This window comes from Protopterus annectens, chromosome 3.part0, assembly GCF_019279795.1.
Source record: "Protopterus annectens isolate FY-2018-M chromosome 3.part0, PAN1.0, whole genome shotgun sequence".
Taxonomy (NCBI): domain Eukaryota; kingdom Metazoa; phylum Chordata; order Ceratodontiformes; family Protopteridae; genus Protopterus; species Protopterus annectens.
This window is the reverse complement of record NC_056731.1, coordinates 795,879,967-795,906,638: the sequence shown is the minus strand read 5'-3', so window position 1 is coordinate 795,906,638 and position 26,672 is coordinate 795,879,967. Positions and strand designations below refer to the sequence as shown.

General features: G+C 40.9%; 1 protein-coding gene across 2 annotated transcripts in view; it reads left to right on the top strand.

Moving 5' to 3' along the window:
* The window catches only part of SLC12A7 (solute carrier family 12 member 7), a 2,260,604-nt gene that overhangs the window by 1,642,188 nt on the left and 591,744 nt on the right, over positions 1-26,672 (top strand). For both annotated transcript variants that reach the window (XM_044065144.1, XM_044065145.1), the window contains one exon: positions 2,218-2,388. In XM_044065144.1, the coding sequence (XP_043921079.1) occupies positions 2,218-2,388 (171 nt within the window). The remainder of the gene's footprint in view (positions 1-2,217; positions 2,389-26,672) is intronic.

The window sequence follows — 26,672 nt, the reverse complement described above, 5'->3', positions numbered from 1 at the left end:
AGGAATACTAACTGGCTAACAAAGAGGCTAAAAGAGTAGTTGGAATAGCAAAAGAACAAGACGTCAGAGGCACTTTACCAGATTCTAGAAAGTAAGTCAGTAGATGGCAACAAGAAATTGTATCAGGTTGCAAGGCAAAGACAGAAAAATAAAGAATACAGTCCAACACCCTTCATAATAGATGCCAGCAACAACCTGCTCACCAGTCCACAGGACATCAAAGGTAAATGGAAGGAGTACTTCCAGTAGTTTCTCAATGAAGAAAACCCCACAGAAGCTGTATTTTCCCTGACCGACTACAGTAAGAGAAGAGAAGGAGGCCACCACAGAAGAATTAAGAACAGCACTAAGGCAAATGAAGTCATGGAAAGCAGCAGAATCACATGAGGTCACAACAGATATGATAAAGATGGTGGGTGAGATAGGGAGAAATGGCTCTTGGGGGTATTCATAGCAGTGTGGAGTGAAAGGCATATCCCAGATGACTGGAGAATAAGTATACTAGTGCCAAAGTTCAACAACAGAGTGGACATTCATAACTGTGGGCAGTGCAGAGGTATCAAACTCCTGTCACACTGCATGAATGTTCTGGAGAGGGTGGCAATATGCAGAGTAGTATTAAGTAAGATGGAAGATGGGCATTTTGGATTCAGATCAGGATGCAGCACAATGGAAGTGATGTTTATAGTGAGACAGATAGTTGAAAAAAAAAACCTAAAGATGAGGAAAGAGTCCAACTGGCATTCCTAGACTTGGAGAAGGCATATGTCAAGGTCCCAAGAAAGCTGATTTGGACAGTACTCAGGTGGTTCAGAGTCCCAGAAACATTTGTAGAATTAGTGCAAGCTGTGTACAAGGACCCAATGACTCAAGTATTAACAGTGTTTGCTCTCACAGAGGGGTTCCCAGTGAGAGTGGGTGTGCACTAGAGTCCAGCTCTGAGCCCACTGCTGTTCATGTTGAAGATGGACTGCATTAGCAAACAGGTCAGAGGGGACTGATCAACAAAGTTGCTATATGCAGGCAATGTGGTATTACAGGTGGACTCTAATCAAGAACTTCAGTAAAGGATAGGGGAATGGAATGCAAAATTGAAGATACAAGAGATGACAATGAATACAGTTACAACAGTTGTAATAGCAGCAAATGGACTTCAGAAGAAGATAAAAGCTGAGACATAAGGGAAAATAGTGGGACAGGTTAGTGGCTTCAGGGATCTAGGAGGGTTGGGGGAGGAGACGGGAAGTCTGAATGAAGAGGTCAAAGCTAGAATCAGAGGGCTGCAGTGAACTGGCACAGAGAATCAGGTACAGAATGTGACAGAAGAATGTCAAAGACGTTAAAAAGTAAGGTGTACAAAACAGTGGTGTGACCAGTGCTACTGCATGGTACAGAAACCTGAGCAGTAAAGGCAAAACAGTTTAGAAAGGTAGAGGTGATGGAAATGACGTGCCTGATATGGGTGGTATGTTGCACACTGTGTGACAGACGAAGATATGTGGACATAAGAGTAGAAGCCAAAGTGGCTCCAATTGCGGAAAAGCTAGAAGAGAACAGATTATGGTGGTTTGGGCACATGTGCAGAAGATTTGGGGCATACAGGAAGAAGAGGAAATGAGGGCGCCAGCAAAGAGGTGGATGGATTGTGTGAGAGAAGACCTGCAACAGTCAAACATCAGTGCGAAAGAAGGCAGCAGAGTGACATTGAATAGAGAGTGGATGATGACAGTTCACTTGGCACCTCAACCCGAAGTAAAAAAGGAGGTTGATGATGAAGATGATGATCTTTGCTGGTGACCAAATTTCTGACAATTGTAACATCCACATGTGTCATTCAGTCAATCTTTGCCAGCAGGTAGTTAATGCAGCCCTTTGCTAATTGTGCATTACTTGGCATCTTGGGGGCCATGCTACAAGATGGACGTTCTAGACAAGATTTTAGCTTGAACACATATATGAAAATGTGCTCTTGAGTAGAATGCAGACTAGGGCTGTTTGATCTGTATATCAGCACTGGACTGGTGGTTAAAGGTAAGTGACCCTTTCAAGCTTATCATTCATGCTGCTTCATTTTCATATCACACTCATGGGTCAGTAAGTTATGATGATTGATACTGACTTCAGGAAATGAGCACTTAAACATTTTGTGTTCTCGCACGTGTATGTGTCTGTCAAGACTGAAAAGTTTAATACTGCCTTTTTTATTTTTCTTAACAGACAATCTGTGGAGTTCATACTCAGCTGAGGGGTCATTTGTAGAGAGAATTAAATCACCTTCTTCTTCTCCATCCATTGTTTCCAAAAAAGAGGATGACCTTCCATATGTGTTCACTGACATTATGACCTATTTTACAATGTTAGTTGGGATTTATTTTCCATCTGTGACAGGTGAGTGCTGTTTCCTAATAGTAAGACTATAAAACTGTATTTTGTGTCAGAAAACAGCTTGAATGGTCCTATGCAGATACCTGTTTAAAGATGTAATTTCTGCAGCAGTGGGTGTTAAGTGCCTTTAAAGCTTAATCTGTTTATGCCCTGAGAGAAATAGAAACATTGTTACACTGGATTTCTGAAGTGTGCTGCTGGGTTTCCTTTTCTGGCTTTCCTTGGTTGTTTGTCACTCATCTATAGAGAAAAACTAAAAAGACTGATGCAGAAAAATGAGTTGAGAAAAGGAGTGGGGGAGGGGAGTATAGAGTCTGTTGCAAACTAGCTTTTGCAACCTTTGTTACAGGGTAACCTTTGCCAGTCTTGTGACTGCAAAACTGAGTGATTAACACTTCTAAACTGTTACTACAACAAACAGAAATACTGCGACCATGTATCTGTTGTAGAAAAGTTCATGGTAAAGGGAGCCAGTGTACTAAGATAGACTAAAATGTTTGTATGGCGGAGAGAAGAATAACTCTATGCTACAACTAAAACTAAAAACTAAACGCAATGGTTCAGTGATAATTCCTTTTTACAACAGGACAGCTGGTATCATGTAACTTGAGTTTTCTGAAATGGCATAACGCCATATGGTAAACAGTTTGAAACAATACTGAAATATTACCGACGGTGTAAAAAAAAAAAAAAGGGCACAAAGAAACCAAGAAAAAATTATCCTCTTTCGCCTGACTGAAATGGTGCTCGAGTAAGAATAATCCAAAAAAAGAACAGCAATATGCTTTAAATAGTACCTTTCCATCTGGATTGCAATTTGCTTGGAGGAAGGTTTTGTGTGCTCTAAGTATAATGTGCTCTGAAATGACAGTCCAGAGTGTCTCGTAATATGGAATTGTTCAGTTATTCACAACTCAGCACAACCTTGATTCTCAAAGAAAATAAGCTTTTGTGGTAACAGCATTTCAAAATATTCCGATTATTTATGGAAAAAAGCATGCGGCACAGTCTCAGTAATTTATGTATGTATGTATTTATTTTTACTTGCTGGGTAAATAAATCATACTGAAATATAAAGTCTTTTCACAAGGGTTTCCTAGGGAGAGGAGCAACTGACTGTAAAGAGAAAAACATATAATGCATGCAATAAATCCACAACTGCAGTTAATCCTGTAGCAATCACTAGTACTCTTAACAGCTAAACAATAGAGTATGATCCAGTGTTAACCACAGCATTATATGGTCAGATCCACACCAATCAGTATAATATCTTAGTAGTAACAGCAGTAGTAGTGACAGTGGTAGCAGTGGCAGTAGTCAGAGTAATAATAGTAGTAACCAGCAGCAGTAGTAGTGGTAGCAATGGTAGCACCTGTGGTCAGAATAGCAATAGTAACAGCAGTAGTAGTCAGAATAGTAATAGTAACCGTAGTAATGGTAGTGGTGGCAGCACTAGTAGTGAGAGTAGTACTAGTAATAGTGTTAGTAGTAGTAATACTGGTAGCAGTATTAGCAGTAGTAATGTTAGCTGTAGTAGTATTTGACTGATTTGATTTTGAGAACCACCCTTCTACTTAGGTGCATGGTGAGATATCCACAACTGTTGTTCTCAGCTTATGTATTATTTTCTTTAGCTTCCATACTCTTGAGTCACATGTGTTGCCACATCTGATGACATCACATTGTGGACTAGAGGTACATGCCTAGCCCTGCATGTGCCAGTTATTTTTTTGCCACTCACAAAGATTAAATCTCAGTCCTGGCAAGCATTTTAGGAAGAAAAAAAAAAATCAAAGTTTTTGTTGGGTCACCAGATCACAAGCCAGGATCCACGCCATTATTGCCTTTACTGTATAGGAGAAAACATGACATGAAGAACTGCCACATGTGCTACAATTTTAACCCAATCACAACAAGGCAAAGGAAGTAAAAGTTCTAGGACTACTAAAAGTCATATAAGATGATAGCAGTTGAAAGTGCCTGCAACAGAGGTCAACAGCAGGATTGCTTATATGATCCATTCTAGCTATACTAGCCCATAAGATGGAAAAATATGAGGGTGGCATGTATCAGTCCCCCATCCTGTAATTAAAGCAACCATTAAAGCCACTTTGTGTCACAAGCTTCTCCTCTATTATTAAGAGTTTGAATTTGCATCTGGTTTCCACTAGACAAGGGGCCTGTGTGAGTTGTAACCCAGAAATCACTTTTTTTTTTTTTTTCACAGAGTATAAGCACCATCTTATCCCCCAGTGAAGGGGGTATGGCTCACCTGTAGCTAGTCATTATTTAAGTACCAGCTCCTCTTGGCCTCAAACAAGTATTTGATTACTAGACTGTGGACTGAGGAACCAACTGCCCAGACCTTTCCTGTAGTCCAGGATGTGGAGGGTCTGTGAGCGCTGCCTGTAATAAAACTTGAAGTTAGTCCCTCAGCTTCAATCAGTCATCTGTTGGGACCTATCCTTATGAGTGTAGGCGTGCAGCTTTAGGAAACATGGTCTTATGCTGGAATGTTTGCATGTTATCCTGTTTTTACTTTTTCTTCTTAAGTAACTCCTTTTCTACATTACTACTCACCTAACTTCCTTTGTTTAACTATGACCTAACCTGACATGTCTCCATACTTGAAATTTCACTGTTTTATGATTTTTTTCCTCAATAATATATTCTGTTACAAACTCTGTACTGTTAATTATTTAATACCATTGTTGATGAGTTTTATTTCCTTTTTAAGTTGCTATATTTATTAGTATATTGATATTTTTTTCTGTGTTGTTTGAACTTGTACTATTGTATTTAGACCATGTCTTGGAGCTTATCTCCCCGGGCCTCTACTGAAAAAGGACATGTATCCAGCTAGACTAGCCCGGTCAACAAATGTAAAATAAATAAAATAAATTATAATACCTCGATAATGATAATCCAGTATCTCTGAGTTTCCTAACAACAAAAGCAGAGAATGAGAGAGAATGTATGTGTGTGTGCTTGTGAGAGAGAGAGAGGGGGTGAGGGAGACCTCCATTCTAATTTCTGCTTTCGGGTCATTCTACTCATGTACTTTATTCTAATGCAATGTTTCAATTTCATTTACTGGCAAGAGAAAATTAAATGACTCATAATGACTTCAGTTCCAGGTTTCACCAGTAGGGTATGGCATGCATTTGACCAAGCTCATAAAGAGCTTGCTAACTTGCTTGACCACAAGATCAAGACTAGTTTGAACTCAGACTAGAGCTTGGCTTAAGTTGGTTCTGCTGTTGCCATACTGTGAACATAGCTGAGTCAGGTGCACAGTCAGATACATGCACTATCCACTGCCTTGAGTGATTTTTTTTTTGTCACTCATGGCATCCTGAAATACATAATCCCCTGTGGAGATGGTCCATTCCTGCCCTTTGAGGCTTTTTTCCCATTTGATTCAGTATTGGTTTGCAACTACCCAGTGCCTGTGTTTGTTTAGTGGCTCAGGCATCTGAGTTGCTGCCATAGAGGGATGGATGTGCCTATCCTGGGAGCAGGGCATTTGTCTAGACACTCACTGTAGGGAGGCATGGTCCACAGAAGGGAGTAGCCTTTGGACGAAATAGATGAGTGTGTGTGTGTGTGTGTGTGTGGGGGGGGGGGGGGCAAGGGTAGGTCATTACATAAAAAAATCCACCGGACAGATGCAGTCAACAGCATGACCCCCCCCCCCCGATGACCTTAAGATCCATGCCAGATCAGCCATAAGTCACAGAAAATCTTTGGGTGGGAGGAGTAGCTGGTAGACCCGCCAGTGGATGAGGGCACTGGGACAGCTGTAAAGTAAATCAAAGGAGGAGAGGAAATACCGGTTTGTAAATTTCAGATGTTCTTTAATTGCTGTATGTAGGTGATGATCTTGCCCTAGGTAATGGGGTATTTGCTTGGAGCTGAAGGCTGCTGGTTTTATGTGCATGTTTGCAGTTTTTCTGAATTCTCTGGGTCCTTGCCTGTAAGATATCATCAAAAGCAGTTTTTATTTCTTTGATTTATCCTTTGACTGGGTTATCCCCACTGAGGTAGTAGCCTCTCTTTGGGGGAGGGGCAACTCTTATAAGGGAAATTTTATTTTATTTTTTTTTATTTTATTTGTATTTGTTAACCAGGGTAAAGCACTGCTCTACATGGATATTTGTCAGACTCAGCCCAGGAGTGCTGTGTGGTTAACTGTTGCTCAGAGTAACACAGGTAATGGAATATGATGGAATCAAACCCTGGACCACTGCACCACAGTTAAACCATTTCTTAACAGCCCCTTAATCCTCTGCGTTAACTGCCAGACATGCTCAAATAAACTGGCAGTTGGTTAGATTATAGGAGCCAGAAGCTGGATCTTGCTGATAATTATCAGAGCTGCTAGTTTCACATAAAGGCATAGTGGTCTGTCCAGGGGAAATGACTGCCTCTAAGAACTAAGCTCTTCATGGCTGCTGACCATATGTGCAGATTTGGTTGACTCTGAGCCTTGAAAACTCCTTTAAACATAAAAAGGCTGTTTAACTCTGAAAGGTTGTGCTTTTCTCTATCAGATTAAATAGTGAACCATTTTGAAGGCATTAGTGAAAGCAAAACATGTTAAATGCTTAGACCACTTCTGAACTCCCTTCTTCACACTGTCTTTTGACCCAGATTATCTGCACAGCTACAGATCCATTTCTCAGGCTGAAAACCATTGCTGTTGAGTTTTATTCATGCCATTGGGATTTAAACATAAGCACAGTGTAAAATTATTCAAGTTGTTACTGATTGGAGTCATATCCATCTTAAATCTATCTTCCTTTATCTGACACATTAAAAATTCAAGTCTGAGTACCTGAATAGATCAGTGTTTTTTTAATCGAATTATTTTTTTTTTAACTGATCCTCCGGGAACTGCTTCTTGGTTAAGTGTGTAATGTAGTAGTTATCATAAACTGTGGTCTAATGCAACTTTATTTGGTCTTAGAGAGAGAGAAACCACCCAGGCTTTTTAGATGAAGAAAGGGTAGGGATGGAGGAGAGTTAGAATGTTATATGTACTTAATACAGACTAGGTCTGTATATTGTATTTTTCTGCCATCAAGAAATGTAAATAACATAATTAAAGGTGGTGAGGTGAGCTACACCTTAATTTAATATAATATGATGAGAACCATGCCTTGAAGCCCTTCCATTTTGATTCTTAGTGTTTTATTGCTAGGGAAAGCCATTCTGCCCACTGCAGCTAGTCACATAATGTTTTCCAGTGTGTAACATTGTGTCAGCAAAGTTTGTGTCATATCATGCATTTATTGTGGGAACTGCACTTGCTGATGGTGCACTAGAGAATCTGTTAAAAACAATGTTTGTCTTGCTTAGTGTGGCATAGACACACACACACTTTCTCTCTCTCTGCTGGTGCAAGAACTCCTACCCTATTCCATTCTTTTTCTCTGCATGGAAGGTAAAAGACTATTAGAAATGTCTGTAGTCATTTTGTGAATGTCCTGGGTTAGGGCATTAGATTATAATAAAACTTAAAGAGCTTTCCTGATACAGGTATAAAAATCAGCAAAAACAATCAAACACCACCAGGGCCAAGCATAGAGTGAACATACAAAGTCATTTATTTAGCACTTTCATCTTTAACATGAACCAGACTTCACTTCATCAGAATGACATAAAAAAGGCTACATATCTAATCTGAAGTCACTTAAGCTACATGTTAAAAATTAAAAATGTTCTATAACACAACGTAATAAATAAATGAATAATCCAGTCAAATAATAAATAAAAACAGCACCAGGGGAGTTGGAGAAGCAAAGATTAGTTGTTCTTGTCCATATTGGAGACAACGGACACCAACTGTTGCAAATCCTCATAAGAGCCTGAGAGAGATTCATATGATCCCTTTTGCTTTCAAGTGTGAGCTTACTCACTGTCAGATACAAATGCTATGATGCAATTCACACGACTGGTATTGATAGACAAAACCATAGATGGTCTTTCACAAGGACTGGTTGTCCTTTAGAACTAATTTGTTTCCTCTCAAGAGTGGTTTCTGAGTTTCCCTGAATTATTCCATTCATTTCCCTGTTTTCTTTGCTAAGACAGAATCCAAGGGAGACGTGCACCTTCACATTCTTGATGCACACCATAGGTTTATTTTTTTTCTTGATGCAGGTGAACAAGTTTAGGAAGAGTGAACAGATCTTTATTTTTTTCTAGCAGTGAAGGGTTACCTGTTGCTAAACAAACCCTTTCCAGTTATCTTTCAATCAAGTGTCAAATTACAAGGCACACTTCAATAGACAAGCAGCTGCCTCCTGTACTTAAAAAATGTCTCTATTGTAGACATCTGCACTGCAGTCACCTTTGTCTTTGATGGACAGTATCATCAAACACTGCTGTGGGCTTTCTTTCATATGACTGGATATCTGGAATCACTTTTTTTAAACTTGATCTTTAGGCTTACCTCCTACATCTACAGTGCTAGTTACTGCTTGAGAGTCTGCTGAACCATATGAGCATCAGCATCATCAAGTATTAAGTATAAAAAAAATACATTTCTATTGTATATATCAGATGATCTGTGACGTCCGTTAATGGTTCACAAATAGTCTCCTGCAATCCCATTCTGGCTGGGTGGCTTTTCCCTCCTGACAGAGTATCCTTACAACCTACCAGGGCAAGTACAACCATGAATATTATTTCTTGACAGTAATAATGTCACATCTTCATTGTTTCTTGATTTGTAAGATGGAACTTCATAGGGTGTGGCTGCTGGCTCTGATGATTAAGCATATTTATGCAACTAGTACTTGATGTCATAAGATGCACCCTAGAAAATGTATACAGTGATCTCTGGAAAAGCTGAGCCAGAACACAGGATCCATTAAGAAGAGTTTTCATGTAGGCGAATGGATACATTAAGAACTTGTTTGCATCTCGTTCATTTCCCCTTTTACTTTATATATTGTGTGTATATTGGTGTGACTCAGAACTTAATGCCTGTTACATTTCTGTACTGGCTGCTAGCTTTTGCTATAATTTCATGGGTAATGGCATTTGAAACTTGCATGGTGTTTGTTAATATGATGACACTTGTAATGTGCATCAATGAAACTAAACTTCATGACTTCTGTTGCTAGTTCTTCTCCTACAGTTGCTTATAAATGTTTATTGTTTTCTGGCTTATTCATACAGCAATCTTCAGAGTTTTCTTTTTAGTTGCATTTTCTCACACTATCCTCTGCTTTCTAGGCTGTTTTGCAATATATTTGAAATGCAACATGCGTTGCAATTCTTTTAAGGAGTTATCGTTTGTGTGCTTGCGTCATAATTAAAATTGCATTATTTCTTACATTTAAGGATTGTTAACTTACCTTGTGGAGTACAACATACTGTCGATAACTACTTTTGATTTATTTGTTAAGGAAGCTTAAACCTACCAGTTACCAGTCAGGTTTCAGGTGTGCTGTTTTCCTGCATTATTAATGTTGTATAGGATTTTCAATGAGGCTTTAGGAATCAAGTGTGTTTTTGTAGTTTGTTTGCATCTCATTATACTGACCGTTAGACTGCATCTGGGTATGTTTATGCTGTAGGCTGTACTACATAAGAGTGAAGAGTATTACTGCTGCACATATATGTGTGTGTGTGTATCTATATATATCTATATATATATATATATATATATATATATATATATATATATATATATATATATGTAGTGCAGTGTGGGACATGATTTTGCACTTACTTTTGCTGATGAAATTGGGATTGGTAACTTTACAATGTGCATGAGCAAAAATGAGATTTGATTTTGCGCGGATTCCATGGACATTTCTAGTGAAATTTCACCCATTTATACCAGTAGAATTTAATACAACACTGCATAAACAGTGCCCAGCCTTTCTAAACTGGGTGCGAAACAGAGGTAGCTCTAACCTAACAGACTATGAAATAGTTAATCTGGATGTACATGCTTAAGGAGCAGAAAATTGCTATGAAATTAATATATGCTCAAAGGTGGCCCTGTAGACATTTATCATATTTTCCTTAAATTTTCAATACATTTTATTTTTGACTGTTTCCTATAGATGCTATAGTAATTTCATCTGTGCAGAAAAATGGAACTGTAACTATTTTGACTAGGGTTATAAGCAGATTTTACAACATAACTGGTTTATACTCCACCCTGAACAAAGTTGTTGTATGTCTGTATTTTGTAGCTAACATATGCGGAGAACTTTGTAGCTGCCATTATTGCATGGCATCACTTATTCCTTTAGGTTTTACAATACATATTCAATCTGAAGCCATGTCTTGGCCTCTTACCATTGAATACTACACACTTATCAGCCTGACTTGAAAGTTTAGAACAGTACTGGCCCCTTAGTATGATGCAGACTTTTAACATATCTAGAACCCAGCAGGGCTCTGGACCTGAAGTTAGCATGGTTTCTTATTAGGATGGCTGTATCAATCAAATCTATGAAAGTTCTTTGACTGGACAACACAGAATATAACTCATAACTGGGATGCAGATATTGCAAGTTTTGACTCCACCGAGCTGTTTGACAAAATACCACAGAAAGGGTGGTTAATTAATAAATTAGCCTTTGAGTGGGTTTTACATTGGCAGCTTGGGTAAAACAACGTCCAGATGGGTAGATGCAGAGGGACTCTATTCAGTGAAAGGATATGATCAGTGGCCAGTAGAGGATCAGTGTTTGGGCCACTCTGTCAATTGCTATAGAAATGGTATATTAGCAGATATTAAAGAAAATTTGATTTTTTTTTTTTTGCTGAAGACTCACAAGAAAAATATTTGTGTGAAAGTGTGTTGACAGTAAAGTGTTGTGGAATGGTCTGAAATGTGACAGTTTAAATTCAATCGGGAAATGTAAAGTAATGCATTTGAGAAGAAATATCTGGCAAAGGAGTAAACAGTTGCAGATTAGATAGCAACAGCAAATCTTCAAGGGGCCTGAGATACTCATGTTACTCATGAGTAAATAGCCACCACATAATCATGAGATGGTCTCTGAGGCAGCCTTCTCCAGTAGGCTGCTGTTGAGATTGCCTGTTCTGTTCACCCACAGCTTGATAGTCCTTCTCTCACTCTCTCACATTATTGCATTTAGGGCGTGTGTGCCTCCCTTATTGGCATGCATCATGGCATCACACACACACACACACACACACACACACACACACACACACACACACACAGGTATGAGAGAGCATTTGTTCTTTGCTTCATTAAATTCCATACCCAATCATTTGGCAAGCACATCCATTAATACAGGACCCCCTCCCAAATTCAAAATGTAACTTTTTATACTTGTCAAAATTACAGGAAGTTGCATCTATAGATGCAGGATGGAGAGGCTTTCCAGAGACAGGAGGATGGCTGGAAGATAATATGCTCCCAATGCAGAAGGTTTCCTGACAGATCAAATGATATATTGAACACTTATGAATAATATCACACTTTGGTATCCTTTTTTAATGGGTCACTTTTAAGAAAAATCCCAAGTTGAGATAGATGAGACCTCCTTAGAGGCTATAACCAAGCAAAGGCCTAAAGGCAAGGTCTCAGAAGGCAGAGTTCTGAAATGCCCAAATGCCAAAAAAACTGATTCCTGGCATCACAATGCAAGTGACAATGTCTGGTGAAAAAGTGTAAATCAGCGAGTAAGTACTTGGACCACAAATCTCTGCAGTACAGGCATTTTGAAAACAAATTGCTATACTCCTGGGGTGAGGGAATCTTCGGCACTAGCATTTTCCAATGGGTGGGTTCTCCAACTAATGACAAAACCAGTGTATGTGTAACTCTCCTGATTAAAGATTTTCTTTGCTATTGCCAGCTGTTATTTATTTATTTTTTTTTGCATCGAGAGAGAGAGAGAGAGAGAGAGAGAGAGAGAGAGAAAGATGAGCAGCTGTTCTAGCTCACAAAATGCTTGCAATTTTCTTTAGGGTTATGTTAATCTGGTGGTGCACATCTACAGTAAAATAATTCTCCCTTTCTGTCACATATAATGCCAGCAAACAAGACGTGAAGGTAAATGGGATAGTTTGTTGGCAGCACTGATACAACTTTTGACAGGAACTACTGTTTTAACTAAAGAAGCGTCTGGTCCTTATTAAATAGTGCCCCTCCAGATAAGGGTCTGCAGTTGTGATATGATAAAAGCCAAGGGTAATGACTACCAGCAAAAGTATCTTCTGATTATATAGGAACGTATGATCCACTGAACTAGTTTTTTAAGCAGGGAAACGGGTAAGCATTTCAGTCATAAAGTTCAAATCCCAAAGATATAGACTCTTCAGAGGAGGGCAGTGACTCAGAAACCCTTTTAGGGACTATTTAACCTTAGGTCTGGTTTCTCTACAGACATGATAGGGAGACATGGCAGAATAAAAGAGACTAAAATTATATAGGATTGATTAAAACCTAGTAAAAGAAATGGCATAGAATACTTGTTCATTCAAACATAGTATCCTCCTTTTCTCAGCATATGGAAGGGGAAAAGAAACTACATTGTATGCCAGTCCTATAATACAACACAATTAATATAACCTTCCCAACACAGGCATGTTTTTATGTAATTGTACAAAACTATACAAAAAGGGTCAGTCAATACTGGTATTGGCAAAAAACAAATCTTGCACAGCTTGAGAATAGCAGTCCTCCATTCAATAGGTCAGTGTAACAGATACAAAAAAAAAATTACTGAAAAACCGACAACACACTAGTTGCTCCAAGTTCAAATAGCAGCTTGTGTGTTTGATGACTCAAACAGGGAGGATAGGCATAGTCATCCTGGGAGTTTGGGTGTGTGTGCATATTCAAATGCACCTTCGTGGCTAATCCCCAGTGGAGGCTGGAGTTGTGCAGGGATGTTATCCATGGGAGAGACAGAGCTGTGGCTGAGTTATATATGAACATGTGCTCAGTATTCCAGTATAGCCCATTGCACACCTTTCCGAGAGATGGTACGGATGTGTACAGGGGTAAGTTCTTAGGAATAAAATTACACCTCTACTGCCTCAGGAATCCTCAATCGTCTCACCGGCATAAGGAGAAAGGAAAAAAATGAGGTAACTTAGCCTGATTGTGACTTCCTTTTCTCAAGAAAAGTTGCTGTCTGGGGTTCCCAACCTAACAGTAATTTATGCCAGGAGAGTTAATTCTGTATCACAAGTCTGTAGGCCCAGTGGTTCTCATATTGTGAAGAAACCTCAGGGCAGCAAAATTAAACTAAGTTAGAAACACTTGGCCTCCATGTTTTCAAAAAGCAGAAATCATGCTCACTTATTTTTTTGTATGGGACATCTAGTTTGGCAATATGTATATTACATGGGAATCTGTAGACCATGTTAATAGAGCACTAAACCACACTTCACTTTCTTTTTAATAGAGTTCTAGTTATGCTGCACCTTACTGCACTCCCACCTCATGGGGTACATCTTGAGACCAACATCTGTGGCACTGTAGTAATACCTGGGTCGCACTGATTAATCCATGACAGAGCACGGTATATACAATAAAGTAATTATGTTTTAGTGTAGGCATGCTGTAACACTGTATGTTCTTGTTCTTTAGGAACAGATTGAGGGGCATATCTAGGACTTACTTCCAGTAAGCCATATTAGGCTACATAACATGTATACACAGTTGTCAAATTTTGGCTTGTGAAGTATGCAGTTTAAATTCCTGGGAGTTGACCGCTCTCACCACCAGTCTTTAAACACATCTACATAAGGAGTATCGCAGGCTGTAAAGGTATTGATGAGCTGATACAGTTTCATCCTTGTAATTCCTCCTTCAAGAAATTTTGCAAGCACTTTACATCCCCACACCACAATAAGTGCTCCAAACTTGACCAGTAAGACCTCAACAAGTAAAGCCCTTCCCTGTAACATGCACTAAGGAATTCCATGACACCTCAGCCCCAAGCAAAGAAGTACAGAGACACCATCTCCAAAGGACAGTGCCTGACTGGCAGTATGAAGGGCTCATGGGTAAGATGGGAACAGCCGCTACTGAGGTATCTAGAGCTACAAGTGTATCTGCTTGAGCACTTTCAGACAGTGGCAAATGTTAACTGTGCCCCTATCTTTAGACCAAAGAGACAAGCCATCCTTAATTTACACGGTACCCATACATCTGGAAAGCTGACTTCTCTCTCACTGAAAGGTAACACTAATGCATCAAAATTGACACACCTCCTTCAGTGAATACTGATCATTGCCCTTTTCAGTGGATTAAAACATTCTGTATTTAAATGTACGGGGAAGATATTCATTTTGATATTAATTCTACTCCAATACAAGCAGATTGGTGAGTAAAACATTAATTAGACACCAAAAGAAAACTCCAGCTGTTCCGGTTTAAACATATTAGTGAGTAACCTGTCAACCACAAGCCCAAGTATTTTGAACAACTTGAAGGCATACTGCACACCCATGTCTTAATAGTTTGCTTGTCAGTCTGCTTTATAACTGACCAAAACACTGTCTCGCTAACATGTATCAACTTATCAGGCAATTTAGTAACCTTCCAAACCTCTCTGACTTACTGAGGGGACTGATTATGCTGTAGTACTTGATCTGTATGAGCTAATGCTTTGATCATAACCCAGCCCGTCTCAGTATCACAGGGGATCACCTCCCATTTCAGTATCACAGGGGATCGCCTCCGATCTCAGTATCACAGGGGATCGCCTCCGATCTCAGTATCACAGGGGATCACCTCCCATTTTAGTATCACATGGTATCTCCTCCTAAGTGCTCTGCAACAGGGATTCTGTTATCAAACTGAAATGTGGTGGTGACATTGGTAACCCTTGCATAGTTTTATTCAACATTTTAAATGTAAGGGGCATCCTCCTGTTGTAGCTACCCTTGCTGAGAGATTCTGGTGTAGGCCTTTATTGATATATTGACAGTCTGTTTTTCAAATGCTAGTAGATTGAAGGAAAAGTGCTGAAAAAGAGGTGTTTCCCCTATTTCTCTACTGCTGTCTGACTTCAGAATGGATGTATATATGTCCTGGGGGTGGGAGGTGTCACTGAAAGTTGTTTTTACACAATTTTTACAATCTGTAGATTTGCTGCTCACCAGCCGAAGCCCATTATATACAAACGTGGAAAGGAGAAGAATCCCACTTTATCATAAAGAAAGCCTTTTCTGCATTTAAAGATGGTACACCTCAATCTCTTATTCTTCCTGCTGGAGATGACATACAACACACAATACAGAGAAGTAACGAAGATCGCCTTCCTCTGACTAAACCACCATGCTCAACTACAGAGTAGGGTTAACCACCAAGTATCTTCTTAGGTGGACGTTTGAGAAGTAGAAGGCTTGTGTTGCCCTTCATCACCTCTGAGACTGTTGACAAGTAGTCTATTGACATTCTGGGGTTTAAAGAGGGAGCCATGCCATGAGGTATAGATTGTCATCACCCCATGTAGGGGGGCATTTCCTTGGATTGTACCCAGATAGCTTTGTTTACTGCTTGGGACCCTAGAGCTTGAAAGCATGGCTTCCTTGATCTCTGTGGGGTAAATGTGATAATGTCTGGTCTTCCTTCTGTTAGTTTTACAGTGAGTCACGGGATCAGATGGAACAGTGGAAGAGTATACAGGACTGGTCCCGCCCCTAAAAAAGAGAGAAGGCATTTTCCATCATCTCCTTGACATGCCAAGCAGAGACAAAGATTGGAGGGGCAATGTTCATTCGTGGGGAGGAATTGATTTCCAGAATTTTCTACTCCTATAAAAATCCTAACGAGACAAGATTGCTAAATCTGAAGCTCCAAAAGAGGGCTGGAGCTGTGACTCAGAGAATTCATCAATGTTTTCACTTCCCCTTGTGACTGTCTGTTTAGCTGATATCTGTCTGTGGCTCATTAATAGGCACCCAACACCTCTCGGTAAGAGCATATGCTGCCCTGCTTCTTTATGCAACACAATCTGGATGTTTGACTGGAACAAGAAGTTTGAGTTCATCTTCCAAACTCATCAGCACAAGAAACACAACCCTTAGCCAAAGTTCCTCTACCCACCTTTCCCTGGGAGTACCACTTTCCATTAACTAAGGAGATGAAGTAGGCTCCAAAACTTATTAGCAAAGATTCTACTACAGGAAGGGAGGACTTGTATGACTGATGAGAACTATCACTCAAGAGCATGATGACAAGTATCTGATAAGAGGAGACGATGTGGGAGTGAGTGGTGACTGTGCAGCTACCTGACAGTACACCATTCTTTGTGACACCAGCGTCCCCAAGCATGTCAATATCATGGTTACCATTATGTTGTAGAGTCATAGAACAGTCCAAGCTGGAATTTTTAGCTGCATCACTGCTTTCATGGTTATGATCTCTTGGGCCCTCTTTAAGGTAGCATGACTGACACCACTGACAGGGCCACCAGGAGCTCTTTTATATAATAATGTGTTATAATCCTAAACAATAATTAGAGACAAGTCTATCAGAGACAAGTTATTTACATTTTATTAAGTGCAATTTGCAGACCAGAAGAAAAATTACAGCATTTGTTAGTGCCTTCAAAAATGTATAGTTACTAAGGTGTTTTTGTATCTTGTCTCATGTGAAACATTTTAGTTAAAGAACTCTACTTATGATTCTGACTATATAGTTTATTTGGGCAGTGGCATGTAGAGTGAAGCATTTTATCTGCAGGAAATTTCCAAGAAATTACAAAAAAAAACAAACAAAAACAGCAATAGGGTTCTGAAACATAATGCAGTAAACATAAATGGGAACAACGTAAGTGATTTGTTTAAATGTGGCAGTGTTTAATAAACATTTTTTTAAGGTCTTGGAAAATGTTCCATTAGTAAAAGGGCATGCTTTATATTAATTGTTAGAACGGAATACTACAAGGTGAGTAAGTTCAACACAAGTTTTTCCTTTCTCAGTTCTAAATGATGATGCTTCTTTAAACCAGTTTTGAGGGCTAGGAAATGTGGAGATTTCCAAGTTCATTTGTGATGCAGCTTTCAATCTGTTATTCAATGGCTCACATATTAAGATTTGTGATTGGTTCAAATATTTTATAAATGGGTTTTTCAGTCTGTCGCAGATGTCACAAATCCTGGTTAAGTGTGAAAGTTTAAATATGTATCTTTGGTTTTATATCTTGATTTTTATTTTTCAGTCTGTAGCAGATGTCACAAATCCTTAAGTGTAAACGTTTAAATACCTAGCTTACAGTTTAGCTATTTATATAACTGTGCTAGTTGTGTTGTACCTCACACTTCAGCAGTCTACTGGTGAGGTCAAATTACAAGAAACTGGTCCTTTGTATCAAAGCATAACTATATTCATTTTTCCCTCTAGTTAATGAGTATTTAGTTAGGTAGTTATTTATTGGCTGAATAATGGCTATTGTATTAAAATGTAGTCAAACAGTGATCTTTTCAGCAACAACAAGCAGCAGTAAAACCAAAAGCATTGCTTTCTAGTGGAGGGGGGTCAAAGTGGTCTGACTGATTATTTAAATACATCTCAACCTCTAAGCCCAAGAAATCAAGACAAAGCCTAAAATAATGGTGGGACAAAGGCCCAAAAATAGTGACAGATTTTAAATATCATTCTTATAAAATTAGAAAGTTGCTAGAATAACAGGATTTGTATTAGTGTGCATTTTCTGATGGTCAGGAAGTCTGAAACTCAGATCTATGCCATTGTTTACAGACTTCAGTACTCATTGATTTGTCAGAAAACCACATATTTTATGAGGAACAGACCAAAAATACGAATAAAAAATCTGGACATTCTGTGAAAATCTAGACAGTTGAGAGGTATGTCAGAAGTTCAACATGGGTAAATTAACTCAACTAGTTTGATTCTTAAGTACTTTCCATTTAAGCAAGAGATGGGAAGGATAAAAATCAAACCAGCTGAAGCTGTTGTCAACCAGTGTTGTGTAGTCTGGCTGCATGTATGAGAATACTGCAGCTGTGTAATAAAACGGAGGTTCAAAACTCACTGTTGACAACATGTTGTGTTTTAGCAGTTGCATGAGTTTTGAAAACAAGGTGCAGTGCCTTCTGAGCTGTGCAATCTAAATACAACAGATTATGTACTGTTATTTTTGTATGTACCAAACAAAATAAGGATTAGATAACCTCTATTACTAGGAATTCACTGTCTTTGCAATTCTGTTTGTATACCTGCATAAGTTCTTTTTATGTGCATTGTTTTTTCTCCATAAATGTGCAGGTGTAAAATTAGCTTATTTAAGTAAGGTAATTGAGAGTGTGCAGGCAACTTGTCCCATACAAAAAAGCACTTTTATTTAGAGGATTCAATGAGTTGCAATTTTGATTAGATTGTTTAAGTCTTCATGAGACTGCACTGAGTTTTAAGGCAGTGAAACATAGCAATATATGTACCTTGTGGCTTTGGGAGCAAAAAAAAGCAGTTATGTGACTTATTATCCAGAGGTTCAATCTTGTGATAAAGAATGAAAATTGTGCTTTCTTTAACTGCACAGTTTGGAAATCTGTTCTGCAGATTTGGCTTTATTACACCTTAAAACTGATTTTGCATATGCAAATTACTATACTAAAACACTGTGGCATATCAAGCTATGTTATTTGCCACCTCTGGTTTATAGCTTTACACATGCACTATGGAGAACAATTTCATTTGGTATCTGAAATAAGAACAGAAGCATGTGTCATACTTATCTGTCATTTCATTGTGTGCTTCTCTGCTCTACTGCATTTATATACTCCGTTTTATAGGTCTGCACCAGCACACATTTCTGCAGAAGTGATTTTAAATAATATGGTTTAGCTTGCTAAGTGCCCACTTATTGCTGTGAGAGAGGGCTTGCTGTGAATATCATCCCAAGCTTATCTCACAAGTCATTGTCTGTTGAAAATGTTTGTATAAAAGTATTTTTGGCATGCTGGGCTCTCCTCACTATGTGCTTTTATATTACCAGCCAGAGGGTTTGGAAGAGTATGTAGCAGATCTTTAGTATTGTGCTAATATATATACTACTGTGATCCCAGTGTTGCTAGGCAACAACTTGGCTGTAAAGGACTCTTCAGGTATACAGGCGTGTTTTCTGTGTGACAGTTTAAAGTATATTGATGCTTATCACATAAAAGGAAACTAATGTTAGAGTGCTAACTAAATTTTGTGTTTCCTCCTTTGATATGTATCTCAAAGATGCTTTTTAAAGTTAGAATTTGTGGCTTGAACAGCATTTTTAATAGCTGAAAGTCTGAGGCTGCATAAAAGCTGAATGGCTGATGAAACAGGGAAAGGGAGAGTGTTTCTTTGTTACATTTTAGGTATAGCAAAAGAAGGTATACATTTTAAGTTCAAAGTGTTATGTCTTCAATAATGTAGTCGATGTTAAAAGGTAAATGTTATTCAACCCTGATAGCAGTGCAGTGCATTCAAAAGCCATGGAGGAGCTGACTTACATTTTTGTTGAAAACACACCTGCAAATTTTCTACTTTTAAAATCTTTATTTCAACCTCTTCTCTGACAAAAAAAAATAAATAAATGCTAATGTTTAGATGTGTATTTTTGTTAATAGGTTGAGCATATTGTAGAACATGTCCAATGCCTTGCAGTCAGACAAAAGCTAGATTGCAGCCATCTGTGAGAAAATGAATGTCTTTAGATTTCTGTCTCTCTCTCTCTCTCTCAGTTTTGGTTGCTGTGTTCTCTGTAGTTACGTAAACTTTGAAAGATTTACTTTTGTAAAGTTTGAATGGAGGCAGGTGATTAAGGGAGGTCAGACAGCTGATCAGGTACAGAGTTGTGAGAAGGACTGTTAATGCGAAGTCACAAAAGTTTTTGTAGATTGATTATGTGAATAGTCAAACATGGTAATTAGAAGAATTTGGGTACTTGCACTTTTGAACTACTGAAGAGATACTGCACTGGTTTTATCTTAAGTCTCTCCAGTAGATTTCTGAGACTAATTTATGTTTGTTTGAAATAAAAAAAGAGGTTATATAGTCACCATAACGTTCCATCTGAGTAGTTCTACTTCATTTGTCTTCAACCTGTGGGTATCAGATCCGTAACGGATCCGAGCCGGCAACTTCACAAGCATCTGCTCCGAGCTCCAAGCTCGTCCCCTATCCATAATATACCACCACTACCTTCCAACCCTGAGATTGAGTTTGCTGCACCCTACACTAACAACCTGATCCAAAACACCTTACACACACAAAATGCCAGCTAAGAGCACTGTCCATATGGTAAGGCCAGGAGGAAGGCGGGAGGGATGGTTGAAGACTAATGAAGTAGAACTACTCAGATGGGAACATTATGATGAGTACATAACTTCTTTATCTGAAGTAGTTTACTTCATTTGATCTTCGACCTATGGGACAGTGTCCCCAACTACTTAACACCTGAGTGGCCCTCATGGAAGGATATTCCAGAGCACCGCGGAACCAAAGGATGCTCTCCTTCTAGAAATCCAATCCAATTTGTACTGAGGACCAACTAGCCGCAGAACAAATATCGTCTAAGGATACTCTCATCCAGAAGCCACAGAGGTAGCCATGGACCTTGTCGTGTGAGCTTTAACCTGATGCGGAGGAGACAAACCTTTATCCTTGTAGACCTGAAGAATACTTAGAGAGATCCACCTGGCAATGGTCACCTTGGAAATAGGTTTACCCAAAAAGGGTTTAGAAAAGGACACAAACAACTGGCCAGATTTACGAAAGTTTTAGTCCTGTGCAAATAGAACCATAACTGTCTATGAACATCCAACAAATGCAACTTGTATTCAATTTTGTTTGTAAAATTTGGAAAGAAAATGGGTAGATTGATAGTTTGATTGATATTAGCCTCAGATGCTACTTTTGGGAGAAAAGGATTGGTGTGAAGAGAAACCCTGTCCTTATGGAAAACCATGTATGGGACCTTGACAGACAATGCTTGAAGTTCTGAAACACTCCTAGCTGAGGTGATAGCCACTAGGAAGGCTGTATTCCAAGACAAAAACTTAAGCTCTGCGGTTGCTGCAGGTTCAAAAGGAAGAGCAACCAACACTTGTAGTACCATAGTAAGGTCCCACAGGGGGGGCGGGATCTTTGACCGGAGGACGTAAGAAGATGGCACCTTTGATAAATGCTTTGCACAATCTAGAAGAGGCCAAAGAAGCAGACTTCTCACCAACATGAAAATGAGAAATGGTAGCTATTTGAATCTTGACCATAGACGAGCTAACCCCTTGTTAAAACTATTTGCCAAAAAGTCAAGGATAGCCGGAATGGGAGCCATGAAAGGATCTAAACTCCTTTGAGAGGCCCAAAAAGAAAAACGCTTCCATTTGCTATGATAAACCTTCCTGATGGGTGACTTATGAGCTGCCACCAGAATAAACCTAACCGAAGAAAATCTGGGAGTCCTAGCAATCAAGGGAACTGGAGCAGCCAAGCAGTGAGTTTCAGACTATCCAGATTTGGATGAGGGACCCTCAAGGGGTGAGAAATGCAATCTTGAATGGGATCCAAGATCTAAGGAGGCGCTGGATGATGAGACCAAAGGAAGGGAAACCATACTTGACGAGGCCAAAAAGGGGCAATGAGGATCACTTTGCTCCCCAGTCGACAAGCCTTCTGTAGGAACTTTGGAATAAGGAGTACAGGAGGATAAGCATAAAGGAGACCGGGAGGCCAAACATGGACTAGAGCATCTCTGGGGGACTCCCCCGGCGGGTGATCCAGAGTGAAGAACTCGCTGCACTTCACGTTGGAAAGAAATGCGAAGAGATCGCAGCAAGGCTGACCCCACTCTAGAAAGATCTGCTCCACTACTGAAGGATTCAGAGACCACTTGTAAGGCATCAGAATAGTCCAGCTTAGTTTGTCCGCCAGAATGTTGGACACCCCCGGAATATGCATTGGTACAAGAAAATGACCAGTGGAGATTGCCCATTCCCAAACTCTCATGGCCTCGCGACAAAGGGGGTAAGATCTGGTCCCTCCCTGTTTGTTGATATACCAGACCACCGATATGTTGTCTGACTGAATTGCAATGGTTCCCAGTGGTAGAAGGGCTTGCAGCGCTTAAAGGACCACCCTCATCTCCAGAACGTTTATATGCAAACTGGTCTCGATCAGGGACCACATGCCTTGGACTGTCCTTCCCAAACAATGCCCCCTCACCCAGGCTGGGAGGCATCTGTGATCACTGTGGTTTGGGCAGAGGCTGGAACAAAAGGTCATCCTTCCAAGATTTCTGAAGACTGCATCCACCATAGAAGGGATGACCTGCAGACTTTGCTTATGTGTATCAGGTGCGAAAACGGAAGATCCAACAAAGACCATTGGACCGCTAGAGTCCACTGTAGTACTCGCATATGTAAGTGAGCACATGGTAGAAGTGTTATTGTCGCTGCCATAGAACCTAAGGCCCTTAAAACCGACTCTGCTGAGGGAAAATGAAAGCGATATACATACTTAAATTTCGAACTCTGTCTGAGGTCAGGAAAACTTTTGTCTGTAACATGTCTATCTGTGCTCCTATGTATTCTGTAATCTGGACAGGGTTCAGAACAGATTGAGCTGTGTTGATTGTAATCCCTAGATATTGTGCAAGACATAGGAAATAGTCTCTGGTCCGACAAAGTAGATGCTTGGTGGGAGCAGTAAGGAGCGACCTGAATTTCCTGAAGCCTCAGGTAAGCCGCTACTACTGCCATCACTTTGGCGAACACCCTGGGGACTGTGGTGAGACCAAAGGGTAGGGCTCAAAACTGATAATGATTGGCTCCTAGCCAGAAGTGGAGAAACATCCTGGAGCTTCTGTGCATCTGTATGTGATAGTAGGCGTCCTGGAGGTCGAATGAGCACATCCAGTCGCTCTCTTGCAGGTACGGCAGGATGGACTGTAAGGTAACCATCTGGAACTTCTCTTTGGCAATTGACAGGTTCAGAGTAGACAGGTCCAGAATGGGTTTTAAGTCCCCCATCGTTTTTGGCACCAAAAAGAACCTGGAGCAGATGCCCTATCCAGACTTAAATGGGGGGATGGGTTCGATGGCTCATTTCTTTAGCAGCTTGGAAACCTCTAGCACTGCTGCCTCTCTTTAAATGGGTGGTACATCTGGGAGGTGTTTGTAAGGTATAGGGAGAACCACAAATGGGATTGAATAGCCTCTGGAAATTATCTGAAGCACCCAATGGTCTGATGACACAGACTCCCATGCCGCCAGGTGCAATGACAGGCGACCCCAGACTCCCTTCAGAACAGAGCAGTCGGGCAACCCCTCAGAGTTGCGTCATGGGCCTGTCTGAGAATGGTTCTCAAGACCCAAAATTCCTTGGACCCCCTCTGCCTCTGGGCCGCCATCTGTCCTGTCCCCCACTGTCTCTAGGGGAAGAAGGGCCCTGTGTGTCCCAGGAATACTGAGACTTCCAGAAACGCATCTTCTTTTGCCCTCGCTGATTCTAGGAAAAGGATCTTTGAGGGTTCGAGAAGCAGATTCCGATGGCAGACAGTGTCTTCCCACCTTTCTCACTCTGGACCAAGGTGTCACAGATGGTCTTACCAAAGAGGGAAGAGCTGTCATATGGGGCATTCGCAAAAAACGCCTTGAAAGGTTCCGTGTACTGACACAGTCTGAGCCAGGCATTACACCTCGTGGAAACGCCGGAGCCAGCTGCCCTAGCCACTCCTTCAGTCGTGTATGAGAGGAGTAACATAGATGTATTTTAAACCACTATCAGGGTAGCCATCCTTGCGGAGAATGTAGCCCTGCCCTCCTACAACATGGACTTTGGAGGAGACTCAGACACTTCCTTTACCAGGTCATGCTGTAGTCGAGTAACATGTGGCAGATAGTTCATTGCCCTGATAGAAAAGGTTGCTGATGCATAAACCCGCTTCCCTAGACAATTCATCATCCTAGACTCATGGTCAGGAGGCTGGACTGAGGAACTCTCCTGGGCTAATTCCTTCTTGGTGGCGGCTGCTACCACCATAGCGCCTAGCAGGGACCCTTTATTCCAAGCCGGTCTGTCTGCAGGGGGGCTCAATATTTTGTCCGGGCCTTTAGGGATTGGTTCCACAGTGTTCGTTTCCTTCTAAACCCATGAGATAAACAAGTCCACTAATGGATCCGTGGGAGGGGACACCCAGGAAGTAGATGGGCCCATGCCAAAAGCCTCCAGGAACACCAATTAATCCATGGAAGACCAACCTCCCCGCTGGTGCAAGATTTCCATGATGTCTCAGAAGGAGACATCCTCTGGAGGTGATCTGGGGGAACCTTCTCGATCATCCAAATCAGTGTCCTCAGTGAGGAACTTTGGAGAGGAGTGCAAGTGGCTCATCTTGCATGTATGCTTGTGAGAAACCTCTCCAGTGGGGCTTTCCGGAGAGGGCTCGCAAACTAGTTGTTGTTCCTGAAGGGAAACTGCCTGGGACTCCTCAAGCATGGGCTGTCCCTGTGGTAAAATGACGGGATTCACACACTAAGCAGAGGGAGTTGGGGTGGAGTCAGAAGATATAGTCAGGGGCCTCGATCCACTGGAGAGAACCCTTTCCACAACATTGAACGCAGAAGGAGAACGAGCTTCCTGGGACACCAGTAAGGGAACTGCTCTCCCCAGATCCAACGCAGGAATCGGAGCTGGTCCCAAAGTAGATGGAGCTCCTAGGAAGTGGCCGTTACCCAACAAGGTCGGAGCCCACGGAGAAAGCTCCACCTCCTCAGATCCGACACCCAGGCTCTGAGAGCCATTGTGATCTGAATTGGTCAGATCCGACACGGTCCAGGCATCTGCCGGCATCGAGGAAACGGGTACCGTCGGCACAGACCCCCTGACTAGGAGAACTCTCGGATCCATGTACTCCGAAACCGGGGGTCAGATCAGAGAAGGAGATACAGGTGTAAAGAAGGGAAGCGAGCTCCCCCGCCAGAGGGAGAGGGGGCCGGCTAGACTCCCATCTGAATTTGTGCGAATAAATCTCTGCATCATTTTATCCATGTCAGCTTCTGAGAGACTGTGGATAGACCGCGACGAAGCCATGAACTGTGACCTGGCGGGTCAAAGAACCAAGGCTCTAGAAGGTGGCCTGGGCTCCTCTGGCTCTGGAGAAAATCTAAGAGACTGGAGCCAAGGGGAGTCAGGTATGTGCCTTGACTGAAATTTGGTGGGAGGCTTGGTCGGAGCCAAAAGGTGCGGGGACCTCTTTCTCTTTTCACTCCTGTGCTCTCTCTCCTTCTCTGTGCCCTTCCTACACTCTCCTTCCACAGGCTTAGAGGCAGGAGGATGAGTTCCAGCCTGGTTGGGAGAAGAAACAAGGGCTGGAGTAGAAGGAGAGGCAGTGACAGAAACAGAAGTGGAGGCAGCCACTTCCATAGAAGGGAGCATGCCCTTCATAATGAATTTAGCCCTACGATCTTTAAGGGCTCGTGTGTTAAAAGCCACGCAAATATTGCAGTCTGTAGATAGATGGGCAGCACCCAAACAAAGAACACAAAGAGTGTGGCCATCAGCAGGTGACAGTTTGTGGCCACACTCGGTGCATCTTTTCAAAACTTATTTAGAGAGATCAGCCATACTAATCCCAAGAAACAAAAAAAGGGATTTTCAGAAGACACACTCCATTCGCCACACACTCAGAACCACAAGCACACAAAAGGCTGAAGGGGGAGGGGAAAAGCCTAACAACTCAAAAACTACCTGAAAACTAAAGAAAAGTACCTACACTCAATGCACCAGCGAGGGGAAGAAAGGGAGGAAAAAAACTACCTGAAAACTAAAGAAAAGTACCCACACTCAATGCACCAGCGAGGGGAAGAAAGGGAGGAAAGCTACACTACCAGCACACACACTAAATACTAACAAATACTTTAAAAAACCTACTCACAACCTGGAGCTCAAGAATCACGATGCACTCGGAGCAGATGCTTGTGAAGTTGCCAGCTCAGATTCATTACAGATCCGATACTCACAGGTTGAAGATCAAATGAAGTAAACTACTTCAGATCAATTGTACTTAATACAGTATTTACTACAGTAAAGCAGTAACAGCAGTAATAAAGTTACAGCATGAGTGATACTAATTTATGTACCTCACCATCACAGCAGGCAAGAAAAAGGTTACAGCATGAGTGATACTAATTTATGCACCTCACCATCAGAGCAGGCAAGAAAAAGTGGTAGGTAGCTCTTATCAGTTAGTCAAAAGCCAGCTTCTCACAAAACACACTTGTAACCAACTCTAAGATCACTGAAGGTTAGAAAAAGTTATAATATT